The sequence below is a fragment of the Salvia splendens genome, chromosome 9, assembly GCF_004379255.2.
Source record: "Salvia splendens isolate huo1 chromosome 9, SspV2, whole genome shotgun sequence".
NCBI classification, from domain to species: Eukaryota; Viridiplantae; Streptophyta; class Magnoliopsida; order Lamiales; family Lamiaceae; genus Salvia; species Salvia splendens.
The window spans coordinates 26,368,280-26,388,120 of record NC_056040.1 but is presented as its reverse complement, the minus strand read 5'-3'; the positions used below and the strand labels follow the sequence as shown (position 1 = coordinate 26,388,120).

Here is a 19,841-nt window from a genome sequence, read left to right as displayed (position 1 = left end):
AAAAAATTCATGGTTTATTCATACATTATAAATTAAAAAACCTAGAAATTATAACAAACCCTAGAAATTATAAATTACAAGTCCTAAAAATTTGAAAATTATAATTCCTAAAAATTGAAAACATTGAACAATTATAGTTTGAAAAATTCATAGAAATAATGTAGAAGGAATTAAAATATTGTGGAGTTTAAATAGGTAAAAAAAGTCAATCATTTATATATATAAAAAGAATGGGGTCCGGGTCCGGCCCGAGCGCCCGCAACCGGGCACGACCTCAGGCCCCAACACCAGCTCCGGTCACTGCCCAGACCAAGTCTCACCAACCCACAACGCTTGCAGGCCCGAGCCGGACCTAGGTGCTTTCCGGCTCCCTGCGTTGTGGATGCCCTTTTAGTTTTCAAAGTTACTCTCTTCGTCCCATAAAAATATGGAAAATTGATATGATACAATTAAGACAAAATTGATAAAATAAGAGAGATGAGGAGAATAGTAGTAAAAGTTAGGTCTGTCAATTTTTTATCCGACACGATAATCCGACACAAATCCGCACGAAAATAATGGGTTTGAGTCAAGCTTTATTTAGTTCTTGTCCTTATTGGGTTGACCCATTAAGAACTTGATAATTTCAGGTTGGGTTCGGGTTGAATGCGGATAACCCATTAAAAATAAGATTATTATTTTCATTTTTTTTAAAAAAATAATGCTTGACTTTAGTTATTTAATTTCTTGTAAATAATGTTTAAATAGTGGGAAATGGATTTTTTTTCATTTAAATCAAGTTTAAAAAGTTGATTTAATAGTGTAATATCAAGTTTTAATTGTGTAATATCATGTTCGAGTTGTTATCATGTCGTTAACGGATTCGGGTCGTGTTCAGATTTAAGGTTAGCAGGTCGGGTTCGTGTTGACAATTTCCTTAGCAGGTCGGGTTCGGGTTAGACCTTATTGGATTGGATCGTTATCAGGTTGATCCGATAATGATCCAATCCGCAAGATTTGCCACTCCTAGTTAAAGTAGTGTTAGTGGATAGTGAGATCCACATTATTAGTAATGTTTAATGGTGGTATAAATTGTAAATAAGTTGATGTATATATGTAATAAATTGGGATAACTTCCGAAAATGAAATGCACATATTTATGTGGGTCAGACGAAAATGAAAAGTGTAGTATGAAATTAAATTAATTATCATTTAATTACACTCTATTAATCCACCAAATTGAGTTTGGGAATTTAAACAATGAGTTAAGAAATGTGAGGAAACGCAAAGCAGCATGGTTGGCGCCGAACATGCATAGACGCCACGTTTCCGTACTCCTCTCCTTCCCTTCCCTCCATCAACCTCGCTTTCTAATTCTATCTATGCCTTCTCACTATTTCCTTTTCAAATTCACAACAATAATGCTGCTTTCCTCGTGTCCTCTACAATAATCATGTCCAACCATCGCCGAAATCCCCCCGGCATCATCCTAATTCGGAGCCTCCGCGGCAAGGATTGGAGCCTCAAAACCTACCGCTACGTCGTTTTGTTGGTCACATTCATCGCCTACACCGCCTATCATGCTTCCAGAAAGCCGAGCAGCATAGTCAAGAGCGTGCTAGATCCCGGCCAAAACCAGGCCAATTCAATCGGATTCCGCCCCTGGCCCTTCGGCCAATTGTTCATCGAGAGGGAGGCGGCGCCGATTGCGGCGAAGAATAAGGGCTGGGCACCGTTCAACGGCAAGGACGGGACGTGGAGATTGGGGGCGATTGATTTGGCCTTCCTCGGCAGTTACGCCATGGGGATGTACGGCGCTGGCCATTTGGGGGATAAATTAGACCTTCGGATGTTCCTCACCACTGGAATGGTTGGGAGCGGCATCTTTGTAGGCTTGTTTGGGATGGGTTACTTTTGGGATATTCACATTTTCGCCTTCTATTTGGCGATGCAGATGGTTGCAGGCTTCTTTCAAGCCACAGGCTGGCCTTCGGTTGTTGCTGTGATTGGGAATTGGTTTGGGAAGAGGAAGAGGGGATTGATTATGGGGGTGTGGAATGCTCACACTTCGACTGGGAACATTGCTGGATCCTTGCTTGCTGCTGGTGTGTTGCAGTATGGGTGGGGATGGAGCTTTATTCTGCCTGGGGCTTTTATATTTGTTAGTGGGATATTAGTGTATCTCTTCTTGCCTGCTTACCCTGAAGATATTGGATTCTCGAACCCCCATGAGTCTCATGGGCAAGCGCTGGCGTCGCCTCGGGATGAGGAGTCGCAGAGATTGAAGGAGAGTTTGGCTGGAAACTCGAGTTCGGGAGATAGGAAGAGTATTGGACTAGTTCAAGCCTGTTTGATACCGGGAGTTATTCCGTTTGCACTTTGTCTCTTCTTTGCCAAGCTGGTTGCGTATACGTTTCTCTATTGGTTGCCTTACTACCTTAGTCAGACTGGTACTTTTCTAGTCTTCGCCTTATTATTATTAGTGCGCACTGGAACTGTTTATATTATTCGAATACAGGGTGTATGAAGTTCTTATAGAATGTAATGTCTTGGTAGGCTAGAGAGAAAACCGTGGTTGAAGAAAGATTAAAATTTGATGGCTATATGTAGGCAATGCCCATACGACCCATAGGCATGTGTAGCTTGCATCCATGCACACGAAGGAAGGGGAAACTCATTGAACAGTATTTACTTGTTCCTCTATCTGTAGTAGGAGCCATGTTTATTCATACCTTGATTAAATATATCTGTTTTTATTGTCTATCTGTATTCATTCACAAAAATTAGAACAGTTAAATACTAATGACATAGCAACTGAAAATTAGAAGTTAAAACATATACATGCAAAGAGAATGAAAATTTGTTTGGTAGATCAGTTGACTGAAGTAATGGTTGACAAAGCTACACATTTTGAACAATTTATAACTGCTTTAAGGTGCAATTAGACCATCAGAAGATGCCTTTTTAGCCTTCTATTAATGCATGGATTCAGTAGATGTGATTTTATAGCTCTTCTTAAACTGTCTCCAAGTAATCTTTTAGTCTGCACAACCGATTATTGTGGATCTGTGATTAGTTCATTTTGTATTCTGGCAGTAGCTTTAGGTTGAATTCATTTCACCAGCTCATGTGGTTACATTGTTACAGCTGTTGAGGGACAGTATATGTCGGTGAAGTCTGCAGGAAATCTTTCTACATTGTTTGATGTTGGGGGAATAATTGGTGGAATTTTAGCTGGTTATATATCTGACAAGCTTAAAGCTCGAGCTACTACTGCTGCTAGCTTCATGTATGCTGCAATACCTGCTATGATCTTTTACCGTAGATATGGAAGTATCTCAAAAGTCAGCAACGTTGTTCTTATGATGATAGCTGGTTTACTTGTGAATGGGCCTTATGCACTTATCACAACTGCAGTTTCTGCTGATCTTGGCACTCACAGTTCTTTAAAAGGCGATTCACGGGCATTGGCAACAGTTACAGCAATAATTGATGGTACTGGATCTATTGGTGCTGCTCTAGGTCCTCTTCTCACTGGATTTCTTTCTACAAAGAGTTGGGATGCAGTTTTCTACATGCTTATACTTGGTGCTTTTGCTGCTGGTCTGCTTCTTACTCACTTGGTAGTTGCTGAAATTAAAGAAAAATTCTCCAAACAGTTGTCACCTGAACAAAATGATATTTCAGGTAATCCTTTCCTCTAGCTAAATTTGTTCCTATGACATCTGACTTTTGAAGAAAAAGCAAACTAAACGCATTTTTTTTCCTGTTGTACTTAATTTCCTTTTTAAGTGTACGATTTGAAAGTCAACATTACGGTAATACATAGTACTATGCAACTATGTTATAAATAATCACAGTACATACACTAACATCTAGAACTGTCTTTAGGAATTGGAAACTGAATTCCTACTGTTGTGTAACAATATTCAATCTTTCATTTACTTAAAAGTTAAAATGTAAACATTTTTTTGGTACACTGTCGAACACAAAACCCTATTTATAAAAACTAATGAAGTTTTCTAAATTGAATCACAAACTAAAAGAAAAACCTATCTCTAAGACTCCACTAATAACAAACTCTGATAATAATAAACAACTAAATAACAATGAAAGCTAAATAGAATTTAGGGGATGCCTAGTGCAGATCGATATCAGGTAACTTCGGATTTTGGCCAACCAGAACTCTTATTCCTATCTATACCTCATGAATATTTAGTCTAGCTTAACTTCTGACTGTACCCATTAACTTATAGTGTGGCATCTTTCAGCTCAGCTAAACTTGACTGCCTTGTGCTGAAGAACTAACAATGGTATCTACCAAATCAGTTTTGTTATATACGCACCAGGCCATCAAATTTTCCATATATCCCAAAAGCCTATTTAGGAATTGGTATGGTTGTTTAGGTGGGAATTCGAACAACAGAGAACTTCCTTGAGAACTTCTATCATTCCAATACTCTCAGATATATTAGGGCTTTTGTAATTTACCAGTCTAGTAAATGGAAGAATTAACTATTGAAGCATAGTAAAGTATGTCTGGTAACCTCAACAATGAAAATTTTACAGAGGAAGATGATGACTATCTTCGTTCTTTTTCTTTTCTGAGTATAAGCAAGATGTTGAGTTTTGCCTTGGCCAGAAATGTGCATATTGGTCAGATCAGTTGTCGAGACCATAATGTTGTTTAGTGTAGGTGCATAGAAGAGGGGAAAAAGTCAACCTCAGTCGGTCATACTTTTCCACATTTGATTCGCTCTTCTTGGAACTCTTTTTAGTTATAGGATGAAGTGTGTGATCGTAATTATGCACTGATTGGAGGAAGTTTGAACTCTGCCTAGGCTTTGAGCAATTTGTTCCTCTTCTAGGGATTCCTTTTGGATAAAAGAGTCAGTTAACTTAGAGCATGACTATATGATCTAATAAACATCTCTGGTAGCTTTGAGTCATTCTTTAGGTCTGATTAATTAAACCAGTTCAATAATGTTTGAATTTACATGATCCATGTAGTTGTGCACAATAAATTACACCAAGATTCAAACATGATGGATCTTATGGATAATTTAATTTAAATTAATTTTGGTGATTGTTATCAATTGATCGATCATTAAATTTTCTTACTATATGTTTTGATTGAAACATTACATGTGGTGCTCATGTACTTGGGAAAATTCGAGAGTGAATTTTTTTAATTTAAGCTATTTATAAAAAAGGTACCCTATTTCTTCTTGTTTCGTGATGTTCAAATCTCCGCATGTATCTCCTCTATATTTGAGAGTGGTACTATGTATTGTAATGGGGAGTTGACACTAGAGAATTGGCCCCTTAATTTGTTTTTGTAGGCATCCTTGGAATACACTGACAACATTTTTTATTCTCTGGAAAATCAAACTATCCCTATGCATGTATCTTAAACTCTTGCTCTGCCAACTTCTGCAACTTCAGTCAAGTTTGCCTATAAATTTCTAGAATTCTCAGTATTGTAGGCAAACCATTTTCATAAGTATTCACTCCATTTAAAGATGTTGTTCTAACCCGTTTTCCATTTTTTGATCAATTTTTATAAAAAATTCAACTTCAGTCGTTGATGAAACATGAAATTCTTTAATTATTCTCCCTATGCATAATCAGAGGAGCATTGCGATTGAAGAATAAATGTGTCAAATACTTTGCAGATTAACCACATTGGGTGAGCCCTATGGTATTCTATAGTTTCATTGGATGCCTGCATTGATGCACTATGTTAGTAATATTCTGAAGTAGTGTGACCTCAAGATGATTCATTGGATGCCCGCAAGATATCTTATAATGAAAGACGCCCATAGATAATGATTGGAAATACATCTGTTAATCTTGTTGGAATTTGGATGAGAATGAACGACGTCCTTTTAAAATATTTGTGTTGCTGCTTGATGTCTCTATATTTTCAGAAATTGCTATGTTATAATATGGGTTTGTGGTATTGCAGGTGAAGCCTCTCGGCCGCTTTTGCACGATCAAAGGCGTTGAGCTGAGAATCACCATCAACATCGTGATACGAATAGAGAGTGAGAAAAAGAGTAGTTAGGTCTGGGTAGGTTGCATGAAACAATAAGTTCTATAAGGCGATGCTATAAAAACTTGTGAAATAGTTATGTAGGCTGTTATATATATGTATATATTTATTCTATATATGTGTTTTTGTGCTGTGTCACGAGAAGGCCTCACCAGCTTGGACTGCTGATGATATTCTTCTCTCTCATTTCATGGCCGATAGAAATGTTTTTGCCTAAATTCTTGTCCATGTAGTTTTTGGTCCATGTTTCTGCCTCAAATTCTGACTAGTCGATAGATTTGTTTGAATGTTTAGTTTTAGAATGTTACAAACTTCCATTGTTTTATTATAGAAAGTATTCCTCATAATTCTACTTTCAGATATTTGTTATTATGTGGGTCTCACAATTATTTACATATTAAGGCAACACCTTGTGTTAAAAATGTCAACACAGTAACAAAAACACAGTGACATGAGTATGTCAACAAATTTGTGTTGACATTTTTGATATAATGTGTTGATTTAGTTAGCAAGTAGCACATTAAAATGATTAGTATTTGATCATACGCCTAAAGCACTATCCACTGGATGCTTCCACTTTAATCAAAATTCTAAGTTAAATGAATAAAAGCATAGACAAACTTTAATCAAGATTCTTAGTTAAATGAATAAAAGCATAGACAATAAAATAATTTCTCAACTTCGATAGACTTTGCATACAATACAAGTCATGAAATGTTGCAAATGTTAGTCCGGAAGCTTTTTTGCCTAAAATTAAAAACACTAGTAACATTTAGTGGATCTTGAAGTTGAGATGAGGCCTAACAAAGTCTCTTATTAGTATTTTTCAATATTTAAATATAATATTTAGCATTCGATATTAGTTATGCACTATTTTTACTAATCAATTATTTTAATCAATTATTTCGTGACCCGGTCACATTATATATTTGATAGTGGTGGTACTTAATGTCTATAGGTGCCTCATTTTATTGCACTCAATCATGTGTCATAGTCCTGGTTTCTTAATATCCCGAAGAGAAGTTCTATTAAAGAGTTTTATTATTAAAAATCCAGACCGGTTGTAATTTATTTCTTGATTTATAAATTTTATTTTTGAATCAAACCACTCTTGGATAAAATATTCCATATGTGAAATGTTGTTCATTTTTGCCATTTTGGTTCGACCGCCAAATATTGTCCACTTTGCTTTTTTTTTTTTTTTTATCATTTTTGGTAAATGGAACTCACTTTCCATTAACTCATTTACACTCACATCCTATTATAAAATAAAATTATATAAATGTGCAGTCCACATTCCACTAATTTTTCACTCACTTTCCTTAACATTTCTTAAAACTCATGCCGAGTCAAATATAGATAACATTTCACGTACGGAGAAAGTAATTAATTAAAGTTCATAGCAGACTTAAATCAAATAATGAATATTGTTATTTTAAATACATGAGATATACTATTAATTAAGCGGAACCTGGATTACTCATACTTTTGGATTGGTGGGACATACAATATTAATTTTATAGTGGTAGTACAAAATAATACTACCTTCATTCATGAAAAATAGACCACATTTGCCATTTTTGGTTGTCCACGAAAAATAGACCATGTTTAAAAAGGAAAGTTTTCAAAAATTTCTCTCTTACTTTTTCCCTTTTCTTTTACTAATAATATGAACCTCACATTCCACTAACACTACTTCGTAGTAGGATCCTCTGCCGTGGAGGAAATGCATAGGATGGTGCTGTAGCATAAAACGACGCCGCATTGCCTTTTGTTTACTTGGAAACTTTAGTTAATAGATGTTGCTTCATTATCATACTGAGGAATTAATTATTAATTTCACAACTTTGGTTTCTTTGGCTAATTATTAACACTGATTTTTGTCCCCTTGTTTTATTTTCCTACTCTTAATAAATTATGAGAATCGTACAGTAACTATTTTTGTTAAACATTTAATTTATTTTTTCCTTTATACTTTGACCAACAATCAAGTTTGTCAAATAGCATAAAAACAATGCCGCATTGCGTTTTGTTTCCTTGTCTGATGGGTGATTACGTTACTTACCTTAGGTAGTGCTAGTACTTGATAATTAATTATTCATTTTACAATATTTTTTTGTAATAGAGAAGTGGAAGCTTAATAATGTATGTAAAATAAAATAATAAACTGAAAATTGAAATGAAATTTAATAATTATATATATAGATATATAGTACTCCCTCCGTCCCAATTAATTTGAATCGTATTCCTTTTTAGAATATCTCAACTAAGTTGAGTCATTTTTTTTTGACAAAAAACAAACATTCATCCACTCTAACTCTATTCCGTCACCTACTTTACTCTCTCTTTATCTTTCCTACTTTTCAATAAAAGATAATATTTGACCGGATTAATCAAATTCACGTGCTAGTGCTAATCTGATAATTATATATTAGTGTTAGAATTTTGTATACTTCAAATCGTGATTGGATATAGTAAAAACTCTTATTTTATTTTCTAACTAATAAAACAAATTATACTATTGTGTGCTTCAATCGATCATTCACCAGGTAGGCAATCTGCTCTCCTAACACTAAAACCCTAAAATAATCTCAATAACCACGGCCCAATAACATTATCAAATACTCCCCCCTCACTCGCAAAGTGAGACATTTCTTTTCAACACGGAATTTAAGAAAATGAGATTTTGTTAGTTAGGTGGAAAGAATAAAGTAGATAGACGAAAAAGTAGAAAGGAAAAAGTAGGAGGGACAATGCCAAAAACGAAATGACTCATTTAGCTTGGAACGCCCCAAAAAGGAATATGAATCATGAACAAAGGGGATATATTTTCTCCTCCACTCACCACAACAGATGAACATATGTAAGATAACTGAAGCAAGAAGTAAGGAAATAATTTTCAATATTTTTTCTCCCCTACTAAACATCCAAATGTGTTCATTTCCAAGAATCACAATACATCTTACGTAATAATCATCCCCAAATGCCAAAGTATGAAACAAACAAAGTGTATACGTAGTATGCCCGTCTCCATACTGGGTTATACTTTCTTCGGAGATTCTCTATTCAAAGTGGCCTAACTCGATGAGCATGTGCCATGGTGGATTTCGCACGTATCAATTCCTTCCTTACAAGGAAGAGCTGTGTTGAAGTAGTAGTTGACACTGTTTCACGGTGTCCTTAATAATCAAGCAAAATTTGATCCACCATGCCAGTTTCCAGTTGCAGCAGGGATGGAGTCGATGGACAAAATAATATTTGGTCGGACTAACTGGTTAACAAAATTGGTAAGAGATTTGTCCCTTTCACCTTTTCCTTTGTCTTCTGCGGCATTCGAAACATTCGGTACATGAGGACTTACTCTGGCTTGTGGCACTGGATTGGAGCCTGCTGGGTTGAACTTTCAACTCATCAACTAATATCTGGCGAAGCTTATCGTTTTCTTGCATTAGTTCTTCAATGAGTACCTGGTGTTTCAACACCTGAATGCATAAGAAAGCCAGGTTAGATGCAGCCAGCAGATCCAGAAACCGTGGAACTGAATCGTGGTCAACATTTCAAACACTGTATTAAGAAGTCATGATTCCATTCCATTGTTTCTAATCTATTTTAATTTTTAAATTAGAATTATGTTTGAGATTCTTTGATTGTTATATAGATGAATGGCAAGGATCAAATGGTCATTGCCAGAAAACCAACAGTTCAAACCAAAATCTACGTTCTAATTTTATGTCAAAGCATAATTATTAAGTATGTTCTTGCATATACTCTTAGCTTGAAAGTCTCAAATTATGCATTTTAATTTATTACAATCATGTATAAATTCGTGAAAGAATAGGAATAACTTTCTAAACTACAACCGAATATTGTCCATATCATGGTTGGGTTTAGGCTCCACCTGAAGGTTCCAAGCTACTCACTGACAGTTCGGTACCATACTACCATTGGCCTTGTATAATGATGCTAAGCTACTAATATGAAAGGGCACATCATGTATTAAGTAAGAGAATTTGAACAAGTGTCAAAATTCCATAACTTGTGGAAAGAGTTCATTGAGGTTAGCTTCCTCAGGAGAGCCACTGGCACCATTCAAACGGAGTTAAAATCATTTATGTCACCGTCCCACTTAAAATGAAACATTTGGGAATCGGCACAAGATTTTATGTAGTATTGTTTTGTGAGTTAATGAAGAGAGAGTAAAGTAAGAGAGATGAAAAAGTAGAGATAGAGTTATTTCTATTTTAAGAAACGTTTCATTTTTTATGGGACAACCAAAGAAAGGAAAACGTTTCATTTTTAATGGGACAGAGGGAGTATATACTAGGTGGAATAGATTCTTAAATTTTCTTTTTCACATGCCCTGAAGTAGAGTTCTGTTTTTAGGATATGCAAATCCATTAAAGGCTTGAACTTTATCTTTGTTTTATTCAATATCATTAACAATGAAACTAAAGTTACTAAAAAAGTAGCAGACACACTGACATTCAGCACAAAAATTTAATGTTATTATGTTATATGACTATATATGGAAAAAAAATGGAAGTAAAATAAGAACTTGGTTCTGTGTATATTTACCATTTGAAGCACGTTATTCTCCAATTGAGTTGCCCTACCCTGCAATGTAACTAGAATCAGTAACCTTTATATACACAGGTAACAAGAGATTAAGAAATCCATGATTATGGCAATGACAACATATAAAGAATACTGTCAACAATCATATGAGGATAAAATGCATTATTCTTAATGCGATAATGTGACCACTCTGTTTTTGTGACATGAGGCTCTAAACTTTCCTTGTGTGAGCTTTAACATCAGAAGCCTCAGCAGAAACATACCAGTTATTTCTAGTTTCAGAATTCCACATTATCTTAGTTCTAGCAATAAAGACTTGTGCCAGACTGTCAGTCAATAAATTCTAGCACTACAAAAAATAGAGTTCACTTAGAGGGCTACTATTCTAACACATATTGCAGTGAAATTTCTCTAGTATTTGAGTTTTGAGGTTCATGTATACATACTTGTTCCTGAAAGGAGCTGCCGTCCTCTTTGATCTTTTTCAAAAAGTTGTTGAGGACTTTCTCTGTTTGACTGGAATATCCTGTATCTGTTGCAGCACTAGTCGGAGCTAAAGTCCCCTCTGGAGAAAGTAGTGCAGTCCCATTCCTGTTACTAGATGATGAATTTGCTAACTGGGCCTTGCTTCGATTTTCATATGATGATTCGTCAACTGTGCTCTTGCCAATTTGTAAAGATGGAGGGGAAATAATCCCTTGGCTAGCAGACAGGGCAGAGCTGGAATTTATTCCAAGTCTTTCCATCACACCTGTTGCCACTTGCTGAAAATTGGAGTTGGTAAGGAAAAATAAAACTTAAACTTTATCCTGTGGGATAAACACTGAAAAGAGAAGACAGCATCAACACATACTAAAAACTGTAACTGTATCTGATGCAGCACACTAGGCTTCACAGCAAGGCCTGTCATATTTTGAAGTATATTAGCTATCTAATGCAAGTGAGGAATATGCTGATGCCCCTTTCCATTTAACAGAGTGCCAGGAAAACAATTCTTTATATGCCCACATAATTTTAAAACTGTTGACAGAATTTTATGATTCAAAAGCCTACAAAGGGATAGCTTTGCAGCAGGAAACATGAAAAACAGATTAATGCATACAAAAATATTTGCATATTCAATCAAAGACATCTGAAAGAGATAGTCTAATATCATGCTATCAATCTCATAATCTAACAGAGGAACTGAATAGTGAAACAATGAAAAGGGAAAGCCCTTTGTAGTAAAATAAAACCTCTCAGAATCATTCAGTATCTATTTTTGCATTGCATCAGCGACTTGCAGATATTAGAATACGCAAACCTCACTAAGTTTAACTAACTCAGGCGATTTATATCCTTCCAGGTACATACCAACTCCAAATCCATGGCCGAAACCCACTCCACAGCCAATACCAGCTTCAATGTTCTTTGCACCTACTTTCTTTAGCTGCATTCATGAAAGAGACAGGGAAAAGAAGATTAAGATTAAGATATATCATATAAAGTAAAAAAGAATGGAACACATACCAGAAATACATACAGCATTATTAACATGTCTTTGAACACCAGAAAATGCATCAGTTGCACCTCTCGTGGCACTCATGACTTGGCCCAAGACTGGTATTGCACCTAATGATATATTGAGATTTCACAATTAACGGAGACGTCAATAAGCCAAGCTTAAAAATAACATTGTCAGATAGTATCATATCATTCTGGACTCCAATTGAACTAAATGTTGGTTCTCAGTTATGGAAATAATATTTGAATTAATATATCAATCATAAGAAGAGGAGAAATTTCGGAATAAAGGATTAATTTCGCTGACCTTTCAAAATTTGGGATTCAATTTGCGGACCTTTCAAAATATGGGATTGAGGCGCCGAATTTTTCGAAATAAGGGTTTTTTCATTTGTCCTCTTTTTTCTTCTTCTTTTTCTTATTAATTTCATAAAAAATATATGAATGGACTAAACTATCCCAAGATTTAAAACCTCAATTTTAGCATATCTCTGATAATTTGAATCCCTAATTCTGAAACCCCAATTTCTCTCTAGCTTCGGTGGTTGGGGGTTGAAGATTTTACAATTTAACAAGCCTATTTTCGATATTTAAGCCATTCTTTAATCGAATACTTTAGCCCAATGGACAAATTTATTTGTTTTTCCCCAATTACAATATGAACCAAATTATCAGATATGGATGGTGGTTGGGTGGGGCGGTGGTTTGGTAGTGGAAGTTTCAAATTATCAATATGCGAGCAGAATCATAATCGGGGTTTCAAATTTTTATGGGTAGTTTGGTCTATCCATGTATTTTGTGATGGAATTAATAAGAAAAAGGAGAAGAAAAAAAGGAAAAAACTCTTATTTCGAAAAATCCGCACGCCTCAATCCCATATTTTGAAAAGTCAGCGAATTTAATCCCAAATTTCGAAAGGTCAGCGAAATTAGTCCCTTATTCCGAAATTTCTCGAAGAGAGGATGAGAAATTTCGGCATATGAGTTTAAATTCGCTGACCTTTTGAGATAAGGGATTTAATTCGCTTACCTTTCAAAATATGGGTCCGAGACATGCGAATTTTTCGGAATAAGGGATTTACACCTTTTTATATTTATTCTCTCCATTTTTCTTATTATTTCCCTTCCAATAATTATAGATTTACTAAACTATCCTTTAACCCATCCCTCAAAAATTTCATTTTACCTCCCTCCAAACGATTTGCGTGACCGGAAATTGCTAGGGCCTGCTTGGAAGCGGCAGAAGGTTCAATACAGAGAAATTCCGGGGAAATTGTGCTCGTTGGCAGCTAAAATCCAGCAGCTGAAGCAGAGGCTAGCCGGAGGAGAGAGCGGAAACGTGGATTATTACGGGTTGATGGGATTGAGGAGAGGTTGCTCTAGATCGGAATTGGAAAGAGCAGCGGAGAATGGAAGCGGAGGTGGTGAAGGGTGGAGGCAGAGACGGTGAAGACGCGCCAGGAAGAGGTGGCGGCGAAGTGGAGGGTGGAGGCGGCGTGAACGTGAGAATTGGAGAGAAGATTGACTTTTAAGAGTGGAGCGCAAATCGTTTGGAGGGAGGTAAAATGAAATTTTTGAGAGATGGGTTAAAGGATAGTTTAGTAAATCTATAATAATTATTGGAAGGGAAATAAAAAGAAAAATGAACATAATAAATATAAAAAGATGTAAAACCCTTATTCCGAAAAATTCGCATGTCTCGGACCCATATTTCGAAAGGTAAGCGAATTGAACCCTTATATTGAAAGGTCAGCGAATTTAAACCCATAGTCCGAAATTTCTCGCTATTTCGAAGAAGGGGCATTAGTCCCAAGTTACACAAATTTCTGGTGATTATTCGTTTAGAAGAAATTTCCCATCTCATTATTTTGCGTACTCTTTTTATCTGACATATAATGATATGCTTCTCTACAAAACACACGTACTACTGTTTATCAAGTAAGCATTTCTCTTTTTGAGTGATTTATAGGCGCAGTAGATATCACATTTCCTTACTACATTTGCGATGGTAAATCAAATCAAACGAGTTGACAATCAAACTCTCTCAATTCCCCCAATTTTTAACATCAATTCCAACATCTAAGAGAAGTACCAAAATGTGAGCGTCACAAATTAAATAGACAAGGCCGATGAAACAAGAGCTAAGCAGCCAAATTCAAATACTTGAACAAAATAAGCAAATTTGAGGCATGTTTATTAATAAACTGGATTCAAATTTGAGTAGTTGGCGCAAAGCATACCTAAATTTATAGGGCGACCGATGCCAATGGCAACACCACAACCGACTCCAAAACCGGTGAATACTTGACCCACTTTTAAAGTAAATGGATTCTCAAACTTCATCGGTCTCCTTTCCATTTTATTGTCCGCGTAAACGACTCGGCCGCCGCCGCCGCTGGTCGCCATTACTTGGTAGTAGGAGTATTTCTAAATTTAGTTCAGTCCAGCTAAATTAGCATCCCCCAACTTTAATTTTTCACCAAACCCACAGAAGATAACTCGCTTAATCTGCTACTATAAATGGAAATCCCTTTTATCCTTATTTTATTTCACCTACCTAACGTATAAAATAAAACTTCATAAAATACTATGTCAAATTAGTCATCTTCGTGAGGATGGAGTGAGAGTATTTTTACTGCTACTCAACTGGGCTAAAATGATACATTTAAGTGTTAAATTAAATGCATATATGTAATTGTCTGATTTTTATCATTCTAATCTAGTGTGAAAAATACATAGAATGTCTACCATGATGTGCAAGCATGCATCTTGACATGTATTCAAATATACTCCCTCCGTACCGTTCCATTGAAGATATTCATTTTCATTTTTAGTTGGTTCCAATCAAGATAACTTATTATTAAAAATAAAAACATAGTTTATCTCTACTTTATTCCCTCTCTTCACCTAACACACAAATTAAAATCCTGTGCCGCCCAAGGAAGGGGTCATCTCCCTTGGGACGAGGGAGTCGTATATTTTGTTTGGCCTACACTCCTAAACATGCATGGGCTTAGATGTTGATTCATCATCCGTTACCGTGGTCCAAAAGATTTGGCAAGTCCAACAAACATGCCCAAAGACCAAGGCCCTAGCCCTAGCCCCAACCCCAACCCCGACACGCTACATATGATTGTGGTGTCAGCGAGGCAAGCATATAATCATTACTCCTACAAGTGATAAATTAGCCTCTTAAGGACTCGTTCGTTCGTATTCTAGTTGGGGGTTCAGCCAGATTCATTTTCTGGGATTCATTATATTGGGTATGGCCAACATTATGAAGATGTAGTCTAGTGTTTTGGTCCAATAAATTAATATTCTGCAACTCATTTTTGTTTCGACTGCCTCCGACGCTGACATGGTCTAAAGCAGTTGTGGTTCGTGCTTCGTCGTCGTCGAGCAGGGCTGCTATTCGCTAGTCCCTTCATACACACTGGGGTTTTTTCTTTTTTTTGTTTTAGACCACAATTATCATTCCTCGAGTGTACTGGACTTTTTTTTATTCCGCCTTTGGGAGAGACGCATGACCCTCATGCGTCTCCTTTTAATGAAACGCATGACGATTATGCGTATTTAAGGAAGACGCATGAGGAACGTGCGTCTTTTATTTTTTTCGAAAATTTTTAAAGACACATAAGAGTCATGCGTCACAAAGAGAGACGCATAAGCGTCATGCGTCGGTATTTTTTTTTATTAGACGACGCATAAGCGTCATGCGTCTTAGGGAGAGACGCATGAGGCTCATGCATCTCTAATTCTCATAAATCAGACGAGGGAGAGGCAGTAGCCTCATTCAGACGCGACAGAAAGAGAGAAAGGCGAATTCGGGAGAGACGCATTGAGGCCTTCGTTCATAGGATCAGTCGTGCACGAGCCATATATACCATGTGGCGCAAGGTATATATCTAAATATTTATTTATTTACGCATCTTCGGTCATTTTCTTACATCATTTTTATGTATAGGTGAAAAGGAACAACGCAGATAGGAAATGCTCCTAGACACTCGGTTAAGCATTACCGTGACCAAATATCTCTGATTAGACCTGGCCAGGTGAATATTATTTCAATTTAGACTTCATTTATGAATTTATTATGGGGTTAATTTGGCGTTTGCATTGTTGTTTTGTAGTTTATCTGGACGCCATACGCACATTGCATACTGCCTGACTACTGCAGTGACGTGAATGGATGCTCTTTGTGCGAAACCTACTTGGTGTGTTGGGCCTATGTCGAGGCACATGAGGCTGGACGAGTGCGGCGACAGTTCAATCGAGACAAGGGACGCGCCGTCCCGACACGCGCCCGGGCGACGTGTCGCGCCCCCGATGCATGCGTGACGCACACTCGCTGGCCCGCGAGTGGGCGTCGTCACGGATGACGCAATAATTCGTTTTTTTAAAAAAATTTTGAATTTTAATAAAAAAAAAATTATTTTTCAAACGGTAATGTTACCGTTAATTTTTTATTTTCTTTTTTATTTTTATTTTTTTTATTTATTTACTCTATAAATAATCCTATTTCATACTCATTTCACACACAAACACACATCTATTCCTCTCAAATCCTCTCTATAACCACTCCAATTTCATCTTAAATCACTTCTATTTTTTTGAATTTTATTGTTGTTTTAATTTTAATAAAGTGTGCTTGTTTTAATTGAATTGAGTTGGAAAAAAAAATATAAAATGAAATTTAATGAATAGTAATTTAAGGGACGGAATAAGGGACGGAGCGTTGCAGGTTCCGTCCCTTAGTTAAGGGATGGAGGAATAAAGTATATTGGGGCCCTCAAATAGTAGTTTAAGGGATGGTGGGGGACGGTGGGGACAGCGTAGTGGATGCTCTGAGTTTGTGGACTACAGTGTTTGTTCTTGCCCTTGTTTTTGTCTGAATTGTATTGTGTGTGCCTTTGATTAAACAATTGACTGACTTCCGTAATGTAATGGCGGTCAGTGAGAATTCTCGGGGCAAGGAATTCCGATTTGGTTTCTTGGCTAGGGGCTAAGCTGTGGGACAGGCAATGGAGAAATGGTTGTTGAATTGGATGGGAAACGAATTTCTCATTTTGCACTCATTTCTTGTCGTAATTTTCGATGCATAAATGAATGAGTGATGCTAAATGGCCATAATGTGGCCGGCCATAAAGAGTTAATTTAGTTCATTTACATGTATAAAAAAATTAGAATTACCGATATAAACTTATATGTGTGTGAATGGACTTGTGAGTTGATACTTATCTTTGAATTCCATTACGTAAAACACATTAATATCACGAATTATTGTATACGTTGAGCAACAATCAAGAAATGACAGTAGTAATAAGTTGAGCAAAAACTACGAAAAAGCAACACTAACATGTTGAGCAATATATAATGAAGATGATATAAAAGTAAAATCAAGTAGTATTAAACCAAAAATTTGAAAAAAAATCAATTTTTTTTGTTATTTAATTAATTTATGGCTGGCCATAATGTGGCCGAATAGCATTATTCTAAATGAATACCACCAAGTTCTCAACAGCGCGGGCCTTTATGAATTCTCGTGCTATTCAAAAAATAAATTTAATTTTTTTATTTCAATATTAAATTTAATTTTAAAAAATTAAATTTAATATTGAAATAAAAAAATAAAGTGAAGGATGGCAAATGGAAGAAGAAGAAGATAATTTTGAAATTAAAATTAAATTTAATATTGAAATAAAAAATAAAGTGAAGGATGACAAATGGAAGAAGAAGATAATTTAGAAAAAATTTCAGATTTAGTACATCATTGAAATAATATCATATTCAAACAATTAAAATGTGCGAAATTGTCCAGCAACCCAAAAGGACTTTTTCAGAAGAAAACAGTGCAAAATGACCAATTTTGAAATAAACCCTTAATTCAGGGACTACTGGAGATATTTAAAGTACATGGACTATTAGCGAGATAAACACATAGTCCAAGGACTTTTTTATAGTTCACTTTATTTAATAATATAGTACTATATCCCACACAATTATATACAGTGTATTACATATCAAATTATTGTTAATTATTTGACTCTAATCGGTTACATGTATCGTACGATATTTGCTTCGTTCATCGGAAAGTATAAGAGCATCCGCAGTGGTGCTCGCGCCGACGGATGGCGTCCGTGCCGCTGGCGCGGCACCGCCCTGCTCGCCGCTGGCACGGCGCTGCTCGATGCATTGAGCACGTCTATGGTAACGAACAACTGACGTGGCGTTTCCTGATTGGCCAACGGCAATGCCGTTGGCAATTTCTTTTTTTTTAAATCGGATTTTAATTAAAAAAATGAATAAATATAAAAAAAATATTTTACCACTTCCCAAAAAATTATATCCGTTTTCTCCCCACTTTTAATTTATTTTTTAATTTTTCCTCCAAAATTCACATTTTCATCTAATAATACCCCCACTTCCACACAAAAAATTTCACACCACACTACACAATTCTCATCTAAATTCTCTCAACTTCTCTTATCAATTCTCAATCTTTCACTTTTACTTACAAAAAAAATGTCTGCCTCCGGCGATCACCCCTCCGACTTTCGCGGTTGGAACCACGAATGGTTGGCTCACAACCATTTCCTAGTCCGGAAACGCAATTTTCGGCCCCTCCTCAAACCCAAGGTTCTCAAGTTCTGGGTGGCTACCGGCCTTACCCGGTGGACGACCAAGATGCCCCCGGTGGGTGATAAGGGTGGGCACCCGAACCCAAATCGGGAGGGAGCAGCGGGGGCTCTCAAACTCCTCCTCTTCCTACTCCTACCCCTACTCCTCGTGGTGTCCACACCCCGTACACTCCGGCGGAGATGGATCAATTATTCAAAGCCTATTTGATCTGGAGATAGGCTCGGACCAAAGCGGGGATAGGTTTTGGTGGCGCGTCTCTCGCTGGTACAATGAAAACCGCCCGACTGGAACTATCGAGTGCAATGAGAGTATGGTGCGCAATGCCATATTCAGAGCCAACGAAGAAATCCAAAAGTTCCAGGGGTATTACCTCCAAGAAGAGCGGTCGGCGGGGAGCAGTAGGAGCGAGCTCGACATCATCAGTGCCGCCTTGGCGACCTACCAATCCATAAATTACAAACCGTTTAAGTACCTCAGCGCTTGACAGGAGGTGCATGTGCATCCGAAGTACAGGGGAGATGTATCATCCTCCTCCAGCTCCTCCAGCAGTAGGAGCGAGCTCGACATCATCAGTGTCGAGGTCGGTATCCCTATCCGACGCCGACGAGGATGAGGTGGGTAGCCAGCTCGCCAGAGCTGATTTGTGTAGCCCCGACTCCGGTCCGAGCAGTTCCCAACGCCGGCCGCAAGGATGGAAGAAGACGACGACCAACCGCCGTCGCGCCGCGACTCCATCCGCCCCCGCTCCCTTTGTGCCACCTCAACCCCCACCAACTCATTGTGGACCCTTTTGGCCCAACTCAATTTGGCCGATAGATCAAATATGACCCCCGAGCAACTTGATTCACATTTGGCAATGATACGGGGTCTCCGAAGAACATTGGGGATAGGGCCAGGGGAATAGTCTTCCACGAGGGTATATTTTAGCCTTTAATTATGTATTTTTTATTTTTTAGGATTTTAATTATGTAATTTTAAATTTTTAGTATTTTAATTATGTAATTTTAAATTTTTAGTATTTTAATTATGTAATTTTTAATTTTTTTGTAATTTGTAATAGTATTCTGAATATTTTTAATGCAGTTTAATAT

General features: G+C 36.8%; 2 protein-coding genes across 3 annotated transcripts; one reads left to right on the top strand and one right to left on the bottom strand.

Annotated features, from left to right (window-relative positions):
• Positions 1-1,268: 1,268 nt before the first annotated feature.
• Positions 1,269-6,363, top strand: LOC121746737 (putative glycerol-3-phosphate transporter 4). Its single transcript, XM_042140662.1, has 3 exons — positions 1,269-2,429; positions 3,127-3,666; positions 5,948-6,363. Exons 1-3 carry the CDS (start codon positions 1,433-1,435, stop codon positions 5,986-5,988), a joined length of 1,578 nt encoding a protein of 525 aa, XP_041996596.1. The 5' UTR covers positions 1,269-1,432; the 3' UTR covers positions 5,989-6,363.
• Positions 6,364-8,919: 2,556 nt separating this feature from the next.
• On the bottom strand, positions 8,920-14,616 carry LOC121747541. Of its 2 annotated transcripts, XM_042141592.1 has the most exons (7): positions 14,352-14,616; positions 12,132-12,220; positions 11,963-12,038; positions 11,463-11,512; positions 11,056-11,373; positions 10,610-10,648; positions 8,920-9,516 (listed from the first exon to the last, which is right to left on the bottom strand). In XM_042141592.1, the coding sequence occupies exons 1-7, from the start codon at positions 14,515-14,517 to the stop codon at positions 9,340-9,342; spliced, it is 915 nt and encodes a 304-aa protein (XP_041997526.1). In that variant the 5' UTR covers positions 14,518-14,616; the 3' UTR covers positions 8,920-9,339. The 2 variants fall into 2 exon arrangements, with proteins under 2 accessions (XP_041997526.1, XP_041997527.1); XM_042141593.1 differs by lacking the exon at positions 11,463-11,512 and having other exon boundaries at positions 11,913-12,038.
• Between the last annotated feature and the right edge of the window lie 5,225 nt (positions 14,617-19,841).